General features: G+C 42.4%; 3 protein-coding genes across 3 annotated transcripts; 2 read left to right on the top strand and 1 right to left on the bottom strand.

Annotated features, from left to right (window-relative positions):
• Positions 1–4,713: 4,713 nt before the first annotated feature.
• On the bottom strand, positions 4,714–13,149 carry nop53 (NOP53 ribosome biogenesis factor). Its single transcript, XM_071536930.1, is given in 13 exon segments — positions 4,714–5,894; positions 6,078–6,154; positions 6,595–6,661; positions 7,067–7,242; positions 8,525–8,674; positions 8,783–8,884; positions 9,716–9,811; positions 9,996–10,051; positions 10,967–11,169; positions 11,876–11,963; positions 12,223–12,299; positions 12,943–13,112; positions 13,114–13,149. Coding segments are annotated over 13 exon segments (1,359 nt in total). The 3' UTR covers positions 4,714–5,833.
• A 564-nt stretch (positions 13,150–13,713) lies between these two features.
• LOC139658754 (histone H3.3A) lies at positions 13,714–16,861 on the top strand. Its single transcript, XM_071536917.1, has 4 exons — positions 13,714–13,859; positions 14,800–14,943; positions 15,552–15,705; positions 15,919–16,861. The coding sequence occupies exons 2-4, from the start codon at positions 14,816–14,818 to the stop codon at positions 16,045–16,047; spliced, it is 411 nt and encodes a 136-aa protein (XP_071393018.1). The 5' UTR covers positions 13,714–13,859; positions 14,800–14,815; the 3' UTR covers positions 16,048–16,861.
• An 815-nt stretch (positions 16,862–17,676) lies between these two features.
• On the top strand, positions 17,677–22,241 carry LOC139658755 (histone H3.3A). The gene is made up of 4 exons (XM_071536918.1): positions 17,677–17,813; positions 18,924–19,067; positions 19,788–19,941; positions 20,636–22,241. The coding sequence occupies exons 2-4, from the start codon at positions 18,940–18,942 to the stop codon at positions 20,762–20,764; spliced, it is 411 nt and encodes a 136-aa protein (XP_071393019.1). The 5' UTR covers positions 17,677–17,813; positions 18,924–18,939; the 3' UTR covers positions 20,765–22,241.
• Positions 22,242–22,624: the final 383 nt, after the last annotated feature.

Consider the following 22,624-nt stretch of genomic DNA (forward strand, 5'->3'; position numbering starts at 1 on the left):
GGTTCGGAGGAATCCACCGGACACAGGAACTCAGCACTGGCCCCACCTCCTGCGGGCTTCCTAGTCAGAGGGACACCAGGGTTTTGGGGTTGCCTCCCTTTGTCCGATTCTCCAAGTCCAGGGTCCAAGGGTTGGGTCGAGTCGAGGTAGTGGAGCGAAGTGGGGAGCGTCCGGGGGTAAAAAAGGGGGAATCAAAAGGAGCGGAATCCCCTGAAGAAGCTCAGTGACGCCCCATTGCAGCTGCTGTGTGTCTCCCTCCCTCCTTTTTTACGGTGCTGTCACTGTCTCACTGTCCCAAACTGTCCCTACCTGCACCTGAGATGGTTGGATTGAAGCTTGTCTACCAGTGAGGCACACACCCAAACACTCACTATCCGTGTGTGTGTGTGTGTGTGTGTGTGTGTGTGTGTGTGTGTGTGTCACGCCCCCCCTGGTCCAGCCGTGCACCTGCTCTGCGCTCACGTGAGTTTGTCTTCCCACTTTCTCTTTGTTTTCCCTTTTGGTTCAGCGGCGGCGGCCCTCTGGGTGCGCCTGACCCTGTTTACCTCTTAAACAGCTGGTCTGCCCTGTTCATATATTCACACACACACACACACACATTGACACACACACATATACCTGGTGTAACACACACGGACGGCCCTGACTCGCAAACACAGCACTTTCTGTCCTCCTACTGAGATGCGAGGACCAACGGCGGTTTGTGCAGACTGACACCCATCACTCACTCACTCACTCACACACACACACACACACACACACACTCGCACATGCAGCGACACTCCGCCCCTCACACACACTCATTCTTTGACAGCGTCTTGTAGTAGTCTGGCCGGGCTCGGGTCCATACGCTCATGTGAGCCTAAGTAACCAGGGATCTGTGTGTGTCTGCGCTCTCTCTCCACTCCTCCATCCTCTTCATTTCTCTCTCTCTCTCTCTCTCTCTCTGTCTTCCCTTCCAGTTGCTTCTCTCCTCCTGATATTTGAAGAGATTCCCCCCTCTCTCTCTCTCTCTCTCTCTCCACGTTGTCCTGTTTTCTCCTCCTCTCTTCTGTCTGTCTCTCTCTCTCTCTCTCTCTCCGCTGCTCCTTCCTTCTCTCCTGGTTCCGTTCAGGCAGCGCTGGACTGAAGCGTCGCTCTCCTCCTCCTCCTCTTCCTCTGCTCCCTCCGCTACCAAACTGTGTGTGAATCGCTGGTTTCTCCACTCCTCCTCTTCACTCCCTCGCTTTCTCTTTCGCTCTCTCTCTCTCTCAGTGGGGTTTGTGAGAGGCAGCTCTCCTTTCTTCTCCTCCCTTCGTCTCTCCCCTCATCTTGGTTTTCACACTCCCTCTCTCTCTCTCTGTTTGCACCCTCCACCTGCCTCTCTCTCTCTCTCTCTCTCTCTCTCTGAGCCAGTAGGCAGCCAGATCGTGCGTGTGTCTAGAGGATTAGTGGAATCATCTCTCTGCTCCTCCCCCCTCCTCTCTCTCTCACTCTCTCTCTTTCCCCTCCACTCTCTCCCTCCATCGCTCTGTTTATCCCCTCCACTCTCTCTGCCTCCCTCTCTCCTCTTCATCTCTCCCTGCTCCACCACCATCACCACCACACAAACCATTCCCCACTCTTCTCTCTCTCTCTCTCAACCCTCATCATCCCTTCTTCTTGCTTCCTCCCTCCATTCCCCTACTTCTTCCATTTATTTCTTGTTTACGCTTATTGTACATCATCCTCTCTCTCCCAGGGTGTGTGTATTGATTCTTATTTTTTTTCCATTTTGTTGTGAGCAAGAATGATCCTAGCTGTCTACATACACACATATATGTATATATATCCACACACACACACACACATACACATATATACACACACATGCCCATTCAGCCAAGGAGAAGCAAAGCTGAGGCTATGCAAGGATACTGAAGCAGAAAAGGGGAAGGGTGTGATGAGAGAGAGAGAGTGTGACGAGAGAGCGTGACAGTGTGTGTGCGTGTGTGTGTGATGGAACTGGAATTAACGACAATCATCAAGATTTAGAGTAATTTACTCAGCTGAGTCTCTCTCTCTCTCTCTCTCTCTCTCTCTCTCTCCTCATGCAGGACTTGTGTTTTTTAAAGAGGACCGAACATCGCAAGGTATCACTGGGGGCAAGTTCATACATGTATGAATATTACATTACATTTGTGGACTGTGTGTGTGTGTGTGTGTGTTTCTATCCTTGCTGCAGGCTCTCCTCATTGACATGCCCACGAAACCATGAACCCAGCATAATGAAGTGATGCAGGCAGGGGCGCTGCTAGAAATTGTGGGTCCCCTTGACAACATGTGAGACGTGGCCCCCACGTCAACGCATGTGACTTCCCAGCAAACATTTTGATTTGAACAGATGCTGATATGACAGCCTGCACCAGTGTTGAAAACATGTGTAAATGCAGCACTAAAATAAAAATCGAGACGACATCCACAGTCGTCCATATTTGCCACCTGCATTATTTTATGAAATCAGGATGTAAATATCTTTCTGATGTCAATTCCATCACTGTCTGAAAGCATCCCTGTTGGTTGCAGATGAGTGTTTCAATGGCTTCCTCTCTCACTCCGCAGACCACAGACCGGAGTAGTAATCTAGTCTGAAGGAGGTAATGAGTGACAGCACACACTCGTAATCTATTCCACCCCATGCCGAGACAATCTGGCACCATCCGCGTCTCACACGTGAGGAGAGTAAGGGAAAAGGGGGAAAAACACACACACACACACACACACAACTCGGCTGCAATCTGCCTCTGTCTGGCACAACCCTAAAAAAACACTATAATATTCCTCTAATGTCCCTGTAAGGACATGGTCGGGAGACAATTACATTAATCCATGGTGACTAGTAGCGCTAAATAAACTTGTGCTCTATGTCACAAAGCCAGTTCAACATCATCAGGGTATATCTGCGATAGCTGGCTTCACAAAACCAAACAATGACGGTGGTAATCAACTGGCTGTGTCAACTATCAGCGCATTCACATGAAAGGGGCGGGGTTTGTAACAAATGGCTAATGCAACATGGGCAGATCCAGAGCAGTTGATTTAAGATAAAATGACACTGATCACTATGGGGAAATTAGACACAACAGTTCAGTAGACTGTAAAATTGGCAAGTATGAGAAAGAAATTGATTACTAACATGTATGTTCTTCTCTAAAGAACAACAATGTGTGATCATGAATACATATGAGCAATACATTGTAACAGTGGAAAGGGTGCAGTATGGACCAATCACTCTGGGAATCCTGTAAAGGAATTTCAGTGCACTTGACAGGCAACAGTAAATATCATTCATTATTAATCATTGTAATGAAGTAATGTCACTTACCAGCTATTTGTTAGAAGCTCTCTTTTATGGCCAGAGTGGGCAAATGACTTGGAAACACTACAAACAGTTATTATATCTCTGATCTTCTTACTGTCCGTTAATTCAGTAGTATCCCCCTGTAGAGTTTTTATTATTTGTCTCATTCATTTGATTTTAGTGCTTCTGTTCATATCTGGTTTTGTAAGTGAGAGTTTTGCAGTAAAGGTTATTTTCATAAATATGAACCTCTACGAATGTGATACATATGATCCTCTAGGAATGGTGATGCCATTTTTCCAGTGAGTTTTTTTATGTGTGGGTCCAATAGCCTGAACATAAGCTGGTTAGGTGTGCAGTTACCATGGTGATGTAGGACTACCTCACTTAAAGGTGAGCCACATTCATGACATCTGAAACTAGCTTCCTAGAATACCCCTCTGATTTACATATGGACTTATATTGTGTGGTAGCCTACTCTTTATGGTATTTCTGTATCATCTATGTTATCACTATAATATTTCTATAGGAAGCTACATATATGCTGAGATATTTGTGTAGTGGGCTACAATGAAAAAAAACGTTAGCAGATTATAGTTATTTTCATAAAGGATACATTGTGCACATACAGATAAATGGAAAGACATACATAGAAAAGACAGATAAACCATTGAGACAGACAAGGCTACAAGTTGCAGAGACAGACAGACAGACAGGTAGGCATGAACATCAAGGGGTAACGTAAATCAGATGTGTGGTTCCCAAAGTAAAGTCCGGAGACCTCCAGGGGGCCCGAGCGACATGAGGAATACTTTAATAATACCGCTGTTTCAGTCACTAGAAATAAGCACATTAAGAGAATGTATAAAGATGAGTGATTTGATTACAGGGTTCACTGCCTCCACTGTAACCTACAGCTATGTAATTCTATAATCACTCAGAACCAAATACAAAAACAATGGATGGGTTTTCTTAGGGCAAAATATTATCAATGTTTGTCTGTGGTCTAATTTGTAATGATCAGCAGGTTTGCCATGATAAACTGTGGGAGCCCAGTGCTCCTGGGTCCAGAACACACTTGTGCATGTGTGTGTGTATGACAGAGAAAGAGAGAGAGAACTCTTTTGGGCAGCTAGATGGGTGGGGGGCCTCTGTGGACTCTGAAGGTAAAAGATTACATTTTCACACTGATTAACGGATAAGAGGCTTTGGCACAGCTTCAGGCACCAGGGGACAGTGTGTGTGTGTGTGTGTGTGTGTCCTTGTCCACACCAGCAGGACACTGAAGGCAATTATGGTTTAAGCCAGTGGGTTGAAATCAATTATCACATGCCAACTTCCCCGAGCCTGGCTGTCTGCTTTTTTACCTGACACGCAACAATCCATTAAACAACTGCAGTTTAACCATACTTTATTAATGAATTAATCCGATATGGACAGTTTAAAAATAAAAAAAGCATATGGAGATTTTTGGACATGCTCATGAACACATTTTGCCTCTTCCCTAAATGCTTTTTAATAACTGTTCATATGGTTGCAGGTCTGTCTGTAGGAGTATGTTAATCTGCTCGGCATCCAAAGCAGATGCAGACAAAGTCCCTAGATTATGAGAAAGAATGACTGAATGTTTCACCTCCTGTCATTTTTCCTTGAGCGAGCTCGAGGACAGAGAATGAAAGAACCAAGTCGACACTGCAGTAAAAAATCACCCAGGAATAGCGGTGAATTTGAAAACTCACCTATTTCATTCATTATTTTTTACTACATTCTGATTTAACCCATCCAGCTTTCACCAAGAAAGTCACGATGTAGGCTGTTTACATATTCAGAGCGTTACAGTAATCCTGCCAAATTAGACTTATCTGTAAACTATATATAGAACTGACATAACCCCAGGCGATACCCATGCAGTGGATATTGACACTTCCTATAGCTGACCCTGTTATTAACCTATGCATTAAGTCTTTATGCAGTGACACACTGACACTTGGCCCCAGCCTCAGCAGACCCGGCTGTACAGTAATGACCCTTAGATAACCTTTCTAATGCACATGGCTCCCATTCCGACGCATCTGCTTGTGTCACAGATTTAACAAGTGTGATGAAAGTGAGGTTTCAGAGTGATCGGGCATATTATAAAATAAACACGGAGCAGGCATTATATGAATATAATTGTTAATAACAAGTGATCGCCGTATAAAACTGTAAGGCACCGTACATATAGTACAGCAAATACACCATGAGTCAAACGGCACACACATCTCCAGCGCTTTCAGTCTCATTTTAAATATCACAAAGTTGGAATTCCACTGTTGTGGGAAGCATTTTCATTTTAGCGGTTGTAATCATCACAAGTGATTACTGTACTGAGACCTTCAAATGGGTCCGGCGGGCCTGAAACAGTCATTCTGTTGCAGCGCCTGTGTTTAAACAGTTCAATAATGTTGCACTTGTGTTTCTGAACATTGGCCAGCTTTTCCTGGTGTTCAGGTTCTGTGGTATGGTGAGTCGGCATTAAGTGATCTCTCTGAAAGCCCTCTTCTCCACGTACTTCAGCTTGTGTTTCCTCTTGAACCTAATAAAAGGGGGAAGGGGGAGTAATAGAGAGGAGAACAATGAGATGCGAGTAGGAAATGTACATGGAAGCATTTTACCAGCAAGAGTGCTTTCATACTTTATGAATCTGCATGTTACTGGTTTGTAAGTCACTGGGATGTCTGACAAGCTGTTATGTAAGAGTAAAGCAGAGGTTCCTTACTTGGCTCTCTCCCTTGGTTCAATCAGGTTCCTCTTCTGCAGACTCTTGAATCGATCCTTGAGGACACTGCCCTCTGGCTGCAGGGCCGCCACATTACAAGTGGTGAAGAGGGAAGAGACAAGCCCAGACAAGTCCATGTGAGACAAACGTCACGCTGCAATCACTCAATGCACAATTCCCACCCCGATTTTAAAAATCCTGTTCGCACTACAAAGACTGACTTGAGTACCATTTAGAGAAATAATGGTAGGGGGGAAAGAGAGGAGGGCCTAAACTCTGCCACTGGTAATGAGATCAGATGAAACTTTAATGATCCTTGAGGGTAAACTGGGTTGTCGCTGCAGCAGAGGATAGGATATAGCCAAGAATACGACAATAGAGAGAACTGAAGATAATACAAGTAACTACACTAACCAAACGCACCAAAACTGAATACAGATAAATAAGACTCTGTCCTCAAAGTGGACGTGCAAGCATGCACTGCCAGGTATTACTATTATACCAGTTAGTGAGGTACCTTGAGTTGTCGTAGGGAGCCGGCCAACTCATCACTCAGCTGAACCTCCAGGTCCTGAGCCTGGAACCTGCAGAGGAAGAAACAGCAACTGTTTACCATGGCGAAATAAACAGTTCAGTCCCTGCTACACAGTCCACATACTGCCCACTACTGAGACAAGTTATTTAAATATTGCTGTAAAAGTCAGAACTGAGTAACAGAACATTTTTTTACTCCTTCTATTCTTCTACAAAGTGACTATTACCAAGCTTCCAATAGAAAACTGAGGTTGTCTCCAGCAATGACAAGAACATTTACAATAACTAAAGTTCACATTATGAACAACATTTTGCAAACGCACACACTTTTGTAGCTTGTAGAAACTAGATTTTTTCTGAGGATCAAGGAAGATATTGGAGATTAAAAACAGGCCTAAGTGTTTAATAGTTTTAACATCTAGCAGCAGATAGGAGGAGATTGTTGGGTTGCGTACTTGAGTTTGCCGAGGCGTCTGGGCTGGGCTTTCTGGGCCTCCTGATTGGCCTTGCGTTGTTTCTGTCTCTCCTTGGTCTTCTGCTCCACCTGTTTGATGGAGGCCTTGATGGAGCGAAGCTGGAAGAGCTGCTGCCGCCGGTCCGTCTGCTGTCTGTTGGCCTGCCGCCGCTGCTCCTGGGGTGGGAAGAGGAAGAGAACGGTTGAGATGGACGATTAGATCTCGAAAAGAGGAAAGGAGGAGAAAGGGAAGGGCACGTGTCTCGATTCTAAACACCACTTGTTGACATGCGTTTTGTTGTAAAACTTGTGGCTCACCCAGAAACAAAGGCCTCATACACATTTTAACTTGGCAACTTTTTGAGAATGCTTCCTGGAAGCCATTAGAATCCAGACTTCTAGTAGTCGCAAAAATGCTTTACCTTGAACAGCTTAACTCCTGGTTTTGGGAGCAGTTTGAAAACCTCTCACAGCTTTTAGCTGCAGGTGTGTTGAGTGAGTGATTATGTAACATTTTGCTTTCTATATAATCATCAAGGATTGCACATACTGCAATTCCAAACTTGTCTCTGAAGCGCAATACTGTCCTGAAGCCCCACTAGTAAAGTTCCAACTTCCCGGTTCATAAATACAACTTGCTGCGCTTTTGGTCGATAATAAACGGACCATGTAGCAAAAGGGATGACTGTTTTATTTTAGAAACCAACGGCACAGAGATACATTGTGCTGCAGTGGCAGAATGAAGAGGAGAAAATGTACAGCAGCCATGTAACTGATGTTTTCATTTGTTAGTACAAGTGATGTAGTATTCAACAACTTTTGGCTATTATTGGCTTCCGTCTGGCATTTTCCCTCCTCAAGACACATTCCCTAAATGTCACATCTTAGCAACCCAGCCATCATAGAAAATTCATAGATGTATAAACAACTTTGTTTGACCATTCATGTGCGGCCAACGGCAATATTTCTGGGAGCACTTGAAGACAACATAAATCTTGCAGTGTTTTGTTTGATGAATTATTCTGTCAAATAACTCCATAAAATTTTAGGAAATATGAGGTTTTCAAAGAAGCTCGTAGCTGGATCCAGCAAGTGTCCTACTGCATGGTTATTGCCTACAGTGTTAGACTTCACTAAATTAAAAAATGTTTTATTAAGAATATATTTCGCCAACATCACCACACTTCAAGTGTCAAGATGTTACACTCTGTTCCACATTTAGTATGGCAAAGATATCAGCCAAGTAATGCAAAACAAGTGATGATTCTGTATGTCAGTGAGTGATTGTGAATTTAACCAATTGTAGAAACTGTACGAACTGCATGCAGCACCTACTGATATGAATAAAATGTGTGTTGAAGGAGCCATGTATCATGGTGAAGTCTTTCACAAGCTGCGTGCTACAGTGAACGGTACAGCTAGTGGTTAGGTTTGTGTATGTAGTGAACACTGTATGTACCTTTATCTTGTCGGCCCTCTCTTTCTTCCTCTGTCTCTCCGTCTTCTTTGCGGCCAATGAGATGGCTCCCACTGGCACGTCATCCCCTTCCTCAGTAGGGTCCTCCTCCTCCTCTACCAGGCCTTCAACCTGCTCCTGGAAGACCGTCTCCTGCACATAGGCAAACACAGGTCAGATTAAATCCATGATCAAAGCTTCTACAGCATCGAGCAGGGAGATCATCACAGTCGCTGGACTAACAACACGCCAAACATGTACCTCTGTAGCTATGTCTTCTTTGTTGACAGCCAGCTGTTTCTCTATTTTCTGTTCTTCCTTTTGTTTCTTCACCTCCACCTCATGGGCCTCCAGCAGCAAGGCCTGGGTGAGCAGAGCAAGAGAGAGCTTAAGATGGTACGGTGTCAGCGGCATGTCAGGAAGGCTCATCATTTCATCAACAACAACTGCATAACTAAAGGGGCTGGCTTTAGTTAGAATAGTTACCCCATTAGTTATATAGCAAGGTGAGTCAACACAGTACTAAAACAAATTATGGAAAAACATTACACATCTTTGAGCTGGTTAGCACAATTAGCACCTTCGTTTGAAGCATGCAAGTTGGTAGACTCAAGTCATTGTTTGCTTTGCTGGAGTCCAATTGTAACCATATTTTTGTCATTCTTAATTATCTCCAAAATGTAGACAAATAGATGGGTCCCTCGCATTGCTGCTTTGCTGTTAGAAAAGCCATGAACAATGGATTTATTAGAAGTTCAATATTGTTCCCATTGAACATCTTCATGTTTTGAATGTGATTTGGTCAGTACTCTGGGTGTCTGCAAGGTTCACCAAGGTAAATGTTAGACTTTTTGATGCTAGTTAGAGTGAAATATGAAGACCAAATTCACAATTGAAATAAACATGAAAATAACGATATACTTGTCAGAACATAAGTCTGCATGACTGAGCTGATTTCTCACTGGAAAAACATCACACTAAGAAACCTCAACAAGAGACCTCTTAAGATGCACAATGTTGTATTTAAATGTATTCAAGACCTTCTACTGAGTTTAGATAGTAGATATTTAAAGAAAAAAATTAAATAAAAAAACGTTGGCACGAGCCCTACTCTCTGCAGCAGTCAACTTGACACATGAGCAGGTGGATTTGCTCTAGTCTGAGGCTGACTGAGGGAGCAGAGTGGTGGGTTACCTGATGGGAGAAGAAGTCTGGGTTGTAGGATCCTCCAGGAGCGATCACCTCCACTGCAGGGAGCACCGACGGCTTCTCATTCAGCTTCTCTGGACGCTGACAAAACAACGACACATCAGTCAAACTCCAACCAACACACACAAATAGTAGTCAAACTCACACTGGTGGCAGCATTCTTTATTAGTGACCCACCGCTGGCAGCTCATTTGATTAAACCTTCACCAAACTGTATAAAAACATTTCAGTTTGAAAACCATCACCCAGATACATTCACTCTCACCTTGACAAGCTTCTTGCCAGTCTGTTGAAGGTACCAGGGGTCAGCTGCATCTTTGGCTGCATTATGAAAAATAAAAATGGTTACAAATATAGATGTGAATTGGTTCTGTTATACTCAATACTTTTAACTGAACTTAACTCCATAATTGCTGTTTGGCGCCCCCATTTGAAACACAGTTGTCCTTTTGCTGTTTTTGTTTACATGGTGATTTGTTCAATTCAAGACATTTTTCTCTGAAATTTCATGTTTGAGCTTTCGATACAATGACTGGCTGCTATGACAGCTGAACATTATTTTTGTCTGCAGACACTGGAGCAAAATACATTTTGAACTGTAACGGGTTAAGAAAGAAAAGGGAAAAAAAGCTTATTTAACACCCACAAGTCCAACTTTTCAAGAACATTTGTGAATATATGAAAACTTCAAATGGCCAAATTCCTGACCGCATCTTCCAGTCCAAGTTTCAATTCAGCACAGTTGCCAGAAACCGTGGGCTCAGAGAAAGCCTATGAGAATGACTATGGCCAAGGATTCTTGCCCTCAACTTCTAAATTTGGTTGGTGTGGCCTACATTGGGACTAAATATGGTTAAATCAAGCCTTGTGTGTTGAAATGCGGACTCCAATTAGGCCAGCCCTCGCCATTTCACAAAACCATGAAAAGCCTGCATCAACGTTTTCTCTGGTGGATTCCTGTTTTGGAGATCAGCTCAAGAAGTTTGAGGAAATCTTGTAATCTCCATCCAGCCTTACACCCCCATTTGGAACATGTGGATCATACACAATCTCTAAACTTTATTTCTACATGTGTATCTTTCAGTATCCTCAGATCCCCAGGGGGCCGTTCACATAACAGTCCCCTGAGCTCCACGTTGGTCTTCACATCCCCACGAAGGGAATACTGGGAGCGCAAGGATGGGATCATCACTGGATGGACAGACGTTTACACACACACACACACACAAAACTCACACTGTTGTCCCCACAGGTCGTAGTAGCCTCTGTCTGGGTTGTTGTTGGCCTCTGTCGCTGCCTTCTTGGCCGCCTTGTCGACCGGCCGTCTGTTCAGCAGCCGCTTCTGACTGCGCGGCACCACGCCTTTGGCCGCCAGCTGCTCGGCCTTCTGGGCGATGCGACGGAGCTTCTTGGCGTTGGGTTGCTGGTGGGCCAACACACTGGGGAGAGGGCAGATGAGAGATGAGGACTCATGGAAAATGTGGTTTAGGAAAAAATAGGCGAGGTGAGATGCGGGGAAAGGGAGAAGCGACTGAAGGGAGGTGGAGTCCATGCAGGAAGGCAGCAGGAAGGGATGCAATTCAAACAGGGGAAGGCAACTACTCTTCCTCTCATTGGATGCTTAAGCCGGTGTGACTTAACATCGTCTACACTGTGGCGTGTGTGTGTGCGTATTCTCAGATCCCCAGGGGGCCGTTCACATAACAGTCCCCTGAGCTCCATGTTGGTCTTCACATTCCCTTGCAGGGAATACTGGGAGCGCAAGGATGGAATCATCACTGGAAACACACAGTTCATAAAAACCTGAGAAAAGTAGGGCATGGCTGATGTTTCGATATACTGGAAATATATCAGGTGGCTCTAACCTTTCCCAGTTATCGGTATTGGACTCAAAAATCATGCCTGGGTTGGCTAGACTGAAAAGCGGGGGACAGGTAGGAGGAATAGGAAAGGTGAGAGTATAGCAGGGGAAGGCTAGATTCATACTCTAGAAAGAGCTGGTTTGTAACTACAATCCACCAAAAAAGGCATTAACAATTCAAGAGAGCAAACTGTGTGCCATTTCGTCTGATAATGACTGATTAAGTATCAATCTAGCCACAGAGGGAGGGTAGAGGGCAGAAGGCCATAACAATGTGAACTGACTCTTTAGGTGGCGGGACGAGGGAGTCGTGCTGCAGTATCAGGTCGATCCTCAGAGGGCGAGACGCTTTCCTTTTCCTCTTCTTCCCCTCTTCAGGTTCCTCCGCTTCACAGAGGAGAGAGAGAATTCAGCCTCACCCAACAAAATACCAACAAGCAGATACACAAACAAATCTCTTCACCGATCGATGTCCAAAAGCACCGACCAAGCTTTTCATTTACACAATACCCTAGTTTGAAAAATGCAGGGTTACATGTTTGCCTTTATTCACAATTATATTCTACCTACTGAATAGTACCGCAGTCAAAATCTGAACAGTGGTTGACAACAGTGTGGAGTTATTATTTACCCTTCTGTGTGGTTTTCTTCTGGTGTCCAACATCCAGAAAGAACAAACTGTCATCTGACTTCTCAGACAGCAGACCCCTGTCAGACAGAAACATCAGATTATTACACATAAGGCTGACCATTGAAGAAACAGAAACATTTCCAGTGCTGGTACTGATTTCAATGCTTGAAAGGGTATCAAATGGATAATTATAGGGAGATTTCAAGTTTCTACTAGATGTTGGGAATTTCTATTAAAAAAAAACTAATGGGAGATACAATTGGTGGACAAACATTATCTAAAATCATTGTGACATGTGGCATTAAGTAAATTGTTTTTTAAAGACAAGACTAACAAATTGAAAATGCCAGCTTAGCACTAGTGGGAAAACACGGGGCGCTTAATATTTTCATTGTTTGTTTATCTTATTAGACATCAGCAGGACTTGCTAACTCAATGATGCTTGTTAATCAAAGCGACACTGAATTTCCAGACTTTTTTTATTTTATGGTTTTTTTTTATGGAGTTTGTCGTGAGATTGTCTCCATGCAGGAGAACAGCATGTCTCGAGGCTAACAGCCATACAGGCCCATGCAAGATGCTTTCATCAACAGGGCTGCTGAAAATATAGTGTAAAGAAATTCTCACACGCCAAGTTTAAGCCAGAGTCACAATCTGGAGTCTGTCCATCTTACACCTCGTCGATATTAACATTTTGTTATCTACTCCTCGCACACCTACCCTGTAGTCCTCTGCTGGAGCCGGACGTCGTCTAGAAACTCTTCGACATCTTGAACGTCGCTGTGTTTGGCCCAGTTCTTCTTCTTATTCTTATTAACACGTTTTCTCCGACTGCTGACCAAATCCTCGGGGTTTGTGGAGGACTTTACAGGTAAAAAACCTGGCTGCGCCAGCCACCACGCGTTTTAGCCTCCTGGCAGCCGCCATGTTGGAGAATAACACGACGCCTTTCTTCTTCATTAGTACCGAGGCGGTGGAGCTGAGCCGTGGTGGCGCCACCTGCAGGACTGACAGTGTAAATGGCGACGCAGATGTTAGGACGTCACCTTATAAGTAAAGTTTTAAAACATTTTTTTGTCTTTCAGTGCATCATATTTCTTAAGACTATCTTAAATTATTCGTATTTAAAATGTGATGATTGTAGTGGCATAGTTTTAGGTGATATTCAGACAATAAGGAATCATATGATTTTTTTAAATGATCATTATTATTTTGATAACTTAATAAACACAATGTAATACAATGAATGTAGTGCTAGCAGTCTGAACACATGGGCTCAATGGCATCCATTTTTATATTTTCTCTTGAAAACTGACAGTGCTTCACTTTTTTTTCTTTAAAATTAAAATGCTCAATTACATAAATAATTAATACTTAACTAACCAGAACTGTCGATAAACAGAAATGTGCAAAACTTGTTGCATGAGATTGAATGTGGGTCAGGTCATGCAGTTGTTTATCATGTTTCTGTATGTAATATGTTTGTCCCAAATGCATTATGGGAAACGTGTCCTATCGCTTTCCTATGTTCTTTTTTCCTTTTTTTCCTCCCTTCATTTTATTGCGAGAACAACGCTTTAGAGACTCCAGAATAAATTCACAATTTTGAGCTGTTATCTTTCACTAAGTTTTCAAAGGTAAGTGTCACCTTTTCAATAAAACTCCAATCTATCATTTAATGTTTTTTAGTTCTCGGGTTGACATGTTTTTCTTTATTTTTGGTGAAAAAGAAAACGCAAAGCAGACGAGCTATTATCTGCTTGCTCGGGGAGTCAGGGACCTAAAAGCACTTGTGATCTGGTCGAATTTGACTCGGAAATGCGCCTAAAGTGAGGGGTCATCTGACAAAATATTGTTCACCAATAGCTCCATTGACATGTCTAGTGTCGTCTTCAAAATGTATATTCCAGTTTCATGCCGCAGTTTTTATATTCTTCGGTCGTTTTTATCATCACCCTCTTGGTTTGCTACAACGATTTTTTCCTTCCCGTTTACATTCTTCTAGCCAGCAGCCAGCCATCATCTTTCGGTGTGCTGGTTTGCTGACATCGAGCAGCCCGCGCGGGCGGCGTCCTTTGGTTTTCCTGCGAAATAGCTTATTTTGAATAAAAAATCAAGTCTCGTGCGCACCCGGGGAATTCAGATGAACGAAACGAACAGACCCACATTCAGTGCGCAAGGGGCGGTGCTAGACGGTCGATTGTGTCGTTGTTATTGGTGTAAAGGCTCAGAAAATCCCGCCCCTGAAGCTCATATACGGATTGTTATTGGTTTAGGTGATAAAGAGCTCGACTGTGATTCGCTACCTTCGATGTCCTTCTTGTTTCCAGTCATTGCATAAGCTGCCTTGGATACAGTTTGACATATTTTAGGCTGCTAGTGCAGATATTTTGTTTTCTAGCCCACTCTAACTTCAGAATAGTAACTGTCATGTTTACTGTAAACTTTTAAGTCATGATAGATACAGCTGGCAAATTATTTTTTTTAGCTTTGACATTTTCATTTTCAGCAACCCTGAGCCTTAAAAAAAAGCTGTATAATGACTTTACTGAAATAAACCCTCCTATCTCCCCTCAGGTGATCTGTAGTAACCATGGCCCGTACCAAGCAGACTGCCCGTAAGTCCACTGGAGGCAAAGCCCCGCGTAAGCAGCTGGCCACCAAGGCTGCCCGCAAGAGCGCCCCTTCCACTGGTGGGGTCAAGAAGCCCCATCGTTACAGGTGAGGGCAAATGCAGCCTGTCTATTAGTGCTGGCGAGAGGAACAACACCAGATCAGCCAGTTTCATGCATTTCTTCACAGCCCTTTATTACACCTGTCACTATACAGTCAAACACAGCTGACACAGTCGTATATTCTACAATTTCTCTCCAGTTCCCAAGAAACTGATTGTGCAGACATTTTAGCTTGCTTACTAATGCAGTTAACTCACCTAACATTTAAACAAAACAAAGACACAACTTTGTCACAAAACATTAACACAGTATGCATATTCTCAGTACACTTGGATTGTAATTTGAAAAAACACTTAAAACACTTTTTTTAAAATCAATAATTGGAGTGGAGATGAAAATCTACCCACTAGTGTCAAATCCTTAGTAGTGGAAAGCAGCTGAGACCGGAGTACACAGTGTGCTCAAGCATGCACCTGTCCTACCAACAATAAGCAACAGAGGGTGCAAGCTGAACATGAATATAAGTGCACAAGTATCATGCATTCTGCAATATAATCTGCTGAACCTCAAGGAGAAGAACTTCAATTCACGATAAAGCAGGTTCCTTCTCAAATTTTCCCCCATATCTCATGTTGTGCCTCTCCCCGTCTGCAGGCCCGGTACCGTGGCTCTGCGTGAGATCCGTCGTTACCAGAAGTCCACTGAGCTGCTGATCCGCAAGCTGCCCTTCCAGCGCCTGGTGAGAGAAATCGCCCAGGACTTCAAGACCGACCTGCGTTTCCAGAGTGCGGCCATCGGAGCTCTGCAGGTCAGTGGAACAGATAGAGAGGGAGGGAGGGCTGTTGCATGCAAGGGGGATGGGTCATTTCAGCAAAAGGATTTCATTAGATAAGTTTTTACTGGCATGATACAAATATATTATCAGGTTAAATTGCCTCTTGCTGGTTTATTGTTACTATTAACCTGACACCATGCTTTATTCCCCCTTAATTCCATGGTTTCTCCACTGTCCCGTCTGCAGGAGGCCAGCGAGGCCTACCTCGTGGGTCTGTTTGAGGACACCAACCTGTGCGCCATCCATGCCAAGCGTGTCACCATCATGCCCAAAGACATCCAGCTGGCACGCCGCATCCGCGGGGAGCGTGCATAAAAAAAAAAAACGCTTTCTCTCCCATTTATTATAGAGCATCCTCTCGTCCCTTCACCACTCTTTTCGTCCCTTTCCTTCCTCTATACTTAGTTGGTAGTTTGGTTTGAGGTTCTATATATCATATGATTGTGATAACCGTAAAATGTGTAGTCACGTCTCCTTTGGTGCTACTAGTAGCAGAGTTTGCTTAGAATACGTTCATGTATGTTTGAAACTTTGAATCGCATACGATTACACTCCTCACGTCTAACTAGCTAGCTCACAGGAATACCTAGTTATCTGTATAGAATGGGTGTTTTTGCAAAGTCAAGAATGTCTCGTGTTCTCAAATCAGCATAGGACATAGCATTAAGGTTGAGACATTTTCATCTTCAGACGGACACATGCATTGATATAATGGGTCTTACCTTCTGAAAAAGTTTTTTTTTTTTAAACAGAAATTTGATGTAATAGTAGTGTTTTTTTACGATAATGGTGTATTTCTACTGTTACTGTTAAATGTATCAAATCACAAAAGTTTGATTCTGGTTGTCAATTAGAATCGTCATTGTGCTATAATGACACTGCATGGTTTGACAGACTACAAGCGGCATATATGTAGCAGACCTATGTTGATCATATTTTAATTTTCAGCCACATTATTATATCCAGGTAATGTTATGACTTTTTGTTCCTCTCTCAGGTTGATATGATAACCTATGATTTTTTTTTTCTACTGTGTTTTTGATTTATGTTTTTGGTCATTTTTAAAAGCAAATATTTGTACTCCGGAATTCACATGCAAACATGATAATAAACGGATTCTTGTGGTTAACTAAGATGTACGAGTGGTGAACACAGACTGGGCAATGAAGCTGTCTAGAAAAAATTCTTTGCTCATGCATTCATTTTGTAAGTCACAGTGTTTGTGATTGATAACTAAACATCCCTTTTGGAACAGCATAGTTGACCTTGTGAAATCTGAGTGAAAATAACTGCAGATAACAGCAAATACTAAGCAGTTAAATCTATAGAAGTCAGCAATGATCCTATTTTCAATCACAATCAGTAATCAAATACATAATGCAGATGAGAAAATAAGTATGAGAAACCAGGCAATTATTATACAAACATGTTAAAATTCAGGGGTGTAATTTAATTAACCCCCGAGCTATGGCAAAGTCCCTGCATCTTGGTCAGTGTGATAAATTATTAGACACAGGTCACCAAACTATCAGCTTATCAGAGTGAACACTGGCTCTGAATACTCCCCTGATGTGCTTTTGTTTCGTTTTTAAATAAAATATGGCTTTCACATAGATTTCTGGATTTTTACTTGCTCTTTGTTCTCCATTATATTTTTTAACAAATACAATATCAACTTTGGACTCTTGCTGTATGGCTAATGAAAAACCATGACATAAAGTTGATCCTCATGGTAAAATCAGTGGAAAAAGGCAAGACAACCCAAACAGCAGCAGGTCCGTATTTTAGATACTTGGTCATAGATATACGTAAGATCAAACGTACTGACTTGTAGACGAACATTTACAAACTTAATGAGCCATCTCGATAAACTAAAAATCGTGTTTTCCAGCACGTATCCAGCATGGCTCAAACTGACAAAAGTAACCAAAGAAATGTTGTAAACACTGTTGCATTGTGGGACCGATGATTGACGCGGCGGCCATTTTCCCGCTGGACGCTGCTTCCCATTGTGGATACGAAGAAGAAAATAGAGACAAGCGAAACATTTCCCACGTCTTCTACTCAGACTTTTCCCTTAGGTAAGTCCCTCGAAATATACTACCATGAATGTGAACGAACTTTGGATTTTTTAAGTTACAGATTGACACATTTCTAGACATATTTAATAGAGAAAAAACTATAATTTCATCGTGCGGAAAAATAACAAACACGGCTATCGAACCGAAGGTAAAATGCAGTCTTTTCTACACCCGTTCAGACGAGGGGAAATTCTGTTTCAAATTATGCGCGGGTTCAGTTCGGTTCTACGCAGCCGTTAGGGACCGTTCGGCTTTCCTATGTCTATTTATGAGTTCCTTAAAATGTCTTCTTTGTAGTTCTTTGATCACTCGACACGCTGGCACAGTCATTATTTGTAAAATTGTCATTGTTTATGTGCTACTCCTTTGCTCTTCTGCCCTGGGTCTTTATCCCGTTTGCGCATCAAACCGCCGCCATCATCAGAGCGGAGTAGGCGGGCCTAGCAACAGTGTCGCGGAATTGTAGAGCCCGCCTACTTTCTTAATTCTGCATGCTGATTGGCTATTGTCCTATATTTACAGCAGCGTGATGCCTTTTCAGCCAATAGCATCGACGGTCATTTTTGATTGACGTCTGTCTGGCTGATTATGATAGGGAATGTCTTGTGTGTATTCTTACCTAAAAGTTCACTTCCTTGAAGTCGTGTGGTTCATTCTCAAAACTTTATCATTTTTAAAAACTGTCTTTTAACATTTAGTTAAAAAGGATAATCCCTTTTGAAGTTAAGAATCACTTTTTTAAGGAAGTTGCTGTTGCCGCTGTTAACAGCAGTATCAAGATGTTATGTAAAAGTGTCACACCAACAAGATGAAGCAATTTACAAAGTCAAAATCGACTCAAATTCACATTTTGCTTTGTTTTTTTTTTGTTTTTTTATATTCAGTATTTATTTATTTATTTATTTATTTTCAGTATGCGTTCTTGGTGTTAACTTAATAAGGGTGGGGGTCACAGATCTATCTCAGAATGTTTTATTTTGTGAGTGAGCAGGGTCAAAGAGGACACAAGACTTAAAAGAAGAAATAATAACCGTGGAACACATTGCACACAATCAATTTGAAGCAGTTGTGATTCAGCCTAACGCTTGTGTCTTTCTCCATCTTCTTCAGGTGATCTGTAGTAACCATGGCCCGTACCAAGCAGACTGCCCGTAAGTCCACTGGAGGCAAAGCCCCGCGTAAGCAGCTGGCCACAAAGGCTGCCCGCAAGAGCGCCCCTTCCACTGGTGGGGTCAAGAAGCCCCATCGTTACAGGTGAGACAGACGACAAGGGCTCCCAGACAAATGTTTTCACTGACAGACAGATATCATAAACCATATGAGTTCCTGATGCATTTACAATCGCAGGGAGAATAAGATGAAAAATGTATTAAAATGTATCGAGGAATAAAAAGGGAGTAAATAAAACTTGTCACCTCTCAGCCCCTAGATTGTGAGCAGGGTTCCCACACTCCTGGAAAGCCTGGAAAAGTCTTGGAATTTTAAAAATTGTATTTCCCAGGTGTGGAGAAGTTATGAAAAATGGTAAAAGGGAGAAGAGTTTTTGAAAAGTCATGAAACTAAGTTAATGTTGTTGCTTTTTTTCTTTAATACTGTCAAATGTCACAAAAAGCTGTGGCTGGCTACAAAACAGTCTAGGCCTCCCTGTTGGAGGAAAATATTGTTGGTTGCTGACTGCTTTTTGTTAACAGAGTTAAAATGATTTTACGATCTTTGATTTTTGAAGTGGAAAAACAAACTTTTTAATTCAGTCTCATTCAAATTTGGTCATGGAGAAGTCATGGGAAAGGTAATGGAAAAGTTGTGCAATTTCATAAGTGAAAAGGAGTGGGAACCCTGTGTGAGGTGTCATCTTATTACCCATAGATGTATAGATGTTGTTGTAATTTTTATGTAGTTAACACAAGAGGACTTTCTGCAGCTCAATTCTGCAATTTCCTATACCCGTCTGACTTAATTCTTTCTGTATTTAAGGCCCGGTACCGTGGCTCTGCGTGAGATCCGTCGTTACCAGAAGTCCACTGAGCTGCTGATCCGCAAGCTGCCCTTCCAGCGCCTGGTGAGAGAAATCGCCCAGGACTTCAAGACCGACCTGCGTTTCCAGAGTGCGGCCATCGGAGCTCTGCAGGTATGTAGCACAAAACCAAAAAGAACTCAGTACTAAATCCACGCTATGCACTCATAAGGTGCTACTGAGTGTTAACAGTGTGAGGACCAACTGTACACTTAACCTCTTCATGGATGTGATAGTGTAAAGGCCTGTCAGTTTAAGTGTCTTCTTAACCATGTTGACTAGGTGTGATGTTAAAGGGAAAATAAGATAAGAGATAAGATGAAACTTTAATCACCGTGTGGAAATTGGGTTGTTGCAGCAGCACATACAGTAGTAACAGGCTAAAGCAGAAAGAAAAATAGAATATAAATTAGAAATTAGCAAATAGGGGTTATTTAAACATAACGTAACCAACAATTTCAACACCAGAATTCATTATGTAGAAATGTATGAAATAAAACTGTGAAAAACGAAATATTTATGAAGTATGGCACTATGTGGGTGTGCAAAATACCAGCAGTAGAACATACAGACACAAAGAAAAAATGAATGGAAAAATATGTCCAATATGAAAATGTACCAAAAATACGAAATATATGCATTATAAGATAAGTGAAAAAAATAATAATCAAAATATATGCACTATACAACAAATAAGACGATGAGAATATTAAGAAAACACCTGTAAATGCGTCACATTCACACGGTGTACAAGCAGGAACTGACAACTGATGCGTTCCCCATTGTCTCTCCTCTGTCCCGTCTGCAGGAGGCCAGCGAGGCCTACCTGGTGGGTCTGTTTGAGGACACCAACCTGTGCGCCATCCATGCCAAGCGTGTCACCATCATGCCCAAAGACATCCAGCTGGCACGCCGCATCCGCGGGGAGCGTGCTTAAACACCCTCTCCTCCTCCTCCTCCTCTCTCCTTTTCACCTCCTCCTCTCCTCCCTTCACCAGTCTGTCTCTCCCTCCCTCCGTCCCTCACCTGCTCCCCCTCCCTCTCTCCCCGTGTTGGTAGTATGTATAGAGGAAAACTGATTATATTATGAATAAAGTGTATAGTCGTGTTTTTTCTTAGTGCTCTTGGCAGCAGACTTCTAGGGTACTCTCTTTTTGTGCATGTACCTGCTCGCTGGTGATCAGACCGGCACGAGCACTCGCTCATACGCGTCTCCTAGTTTGCACCGTTTCCGCTCTGCCTCAAGAAACTGTCAGGAGAGGATTATTGGGATGGGAGAATAGGAGAATGAAAAGATCTGGGCCGGGACGATGCAAGTGTGGGAGGGGCAGACGGGAGGAGGGGACGGGTATTTGTCTGCTGGGAGACTCTTCTCTCTCCTCTCCAGCAGGGTGCTAGAAGAACTTACCTGCTCCTCTCCTCCCGCTGCCTACCTTCGACCGGCCTCCGCCGACTAGTGTGCAGAGACCAAGCCGCACCGGGCGCTGGTCTCTCCTCATAAAGGCCGAGGCTGGACTCTCTGTCCCTATGTGTCTGTGTGAGTGTCAGCTCCGATCGCCACAGCAAATTGTATACAATCCATCAGCATCTTTGGAGAAGTTGATTTATGATTACCATATTGATCATCGCTGTTATGGGTCATGTTATGTTTTTTGCTTTGTTTTGTTTTGTTTTTTTGTTTTGGGTTTTTTTTCAATAACGCTCAAACACGAATGGGATTTTTCACTGCAAAAGAGAAGTATTTGTGAATGACTTGGAGGTGGGGGGGGATGATTCAGATTAAAACACTTTTACAGAGAACAAAGCAGATTTAAAATATTTTTTGATGTACCAAGCAACTGACTTGTTTTGGCAACCAAAGTTTGATCCTCTTGTAGATTCGTCTTTTCCTAATTGACAGAAGAGTTTAACCCCATTTGTTCCTGTTGTGTTCAAATTGGCTTCGTCTACTAATGATATAAGCCAAAGCATGAGAACTGAAGTGTGATTCCAGTGATATTTTTTTAGTAACGGCTCATTTTTTAAAACAAAGGACCTTTTTATTACAAAGGTTCATGGAGATTTGTAATGTTCTCCAAAACCAAAAGTTCTCAAAGTGTGAAAATGATCTCTTTTTTTGACAAATGAAGTGATAAAATGTGAAACTGTATTGTAAATCAATGTTACATGATGAATAATTATGGTCAGGTTTTCTGTATACGTCCCCCCTTTGCTTCTCTTCTTTCTCCAGATCAGTTGATCATCTGTGTACCGTTTCTCAGGTTGACTCGTCACCCTTTTAACTTAAATCTTTTTTTCTCAATTAGATTTTTTTTTTTTTTTTTGGAAATGTTGAGGATGATGTTTCAATTAAACAATGTTTGTAATTTCCAGATTTGTCATATAAGGTGGTAATAAATGGATGTTACACACGCTCCCCCTGCTGTCTGTCATTCAACCGAACCAGTTGTTTGTTATAGTTACAGTATACTAAAACTGAAAGCTGCAACAGGTTGATAAAAAAAAAAAGTAGAATTATAAAGCCCAATGCAACAGTGTATATAAAGGTTTGATCAAATGGTAATTTGTTAGAAGAATTTTACAGTTTTTATTTATTTTCCTGAAAAGGAATCGTCGTGAATCATACATTCAATCACTAAATCTGAAATAACAAGGAAGTCTCCCTTAATAGAAACCAGAGAATTGAGGCTATATGATTTAATCAAGGGGCAAAATTTGAAGCTCTTCCTTTGACATGAATTGGTGCATAAGCTTTGCATAAAATGTTTTGAGTTTTTGCAGTCAAATTAACTATGTC

This window comes from Centroberyx affinis, unplaced genomic scaffold (assembly GCF_046629955.1).
Source record: "Centroberyx affinis isolate AG114_WGS23_722 - 3 ecotype Tasmania unplaced genomic scaffold, CSIRO-AGI_Caff_v1 ptg002960l_1, whole genome shotgun sequence".
Classification (NCBI taxonomy): Eukaryota; Metazoa; Chordata; class Actinopteri; order Beryciformes; family Berycidae; genus Centroberyx; species Centroberyx affinis.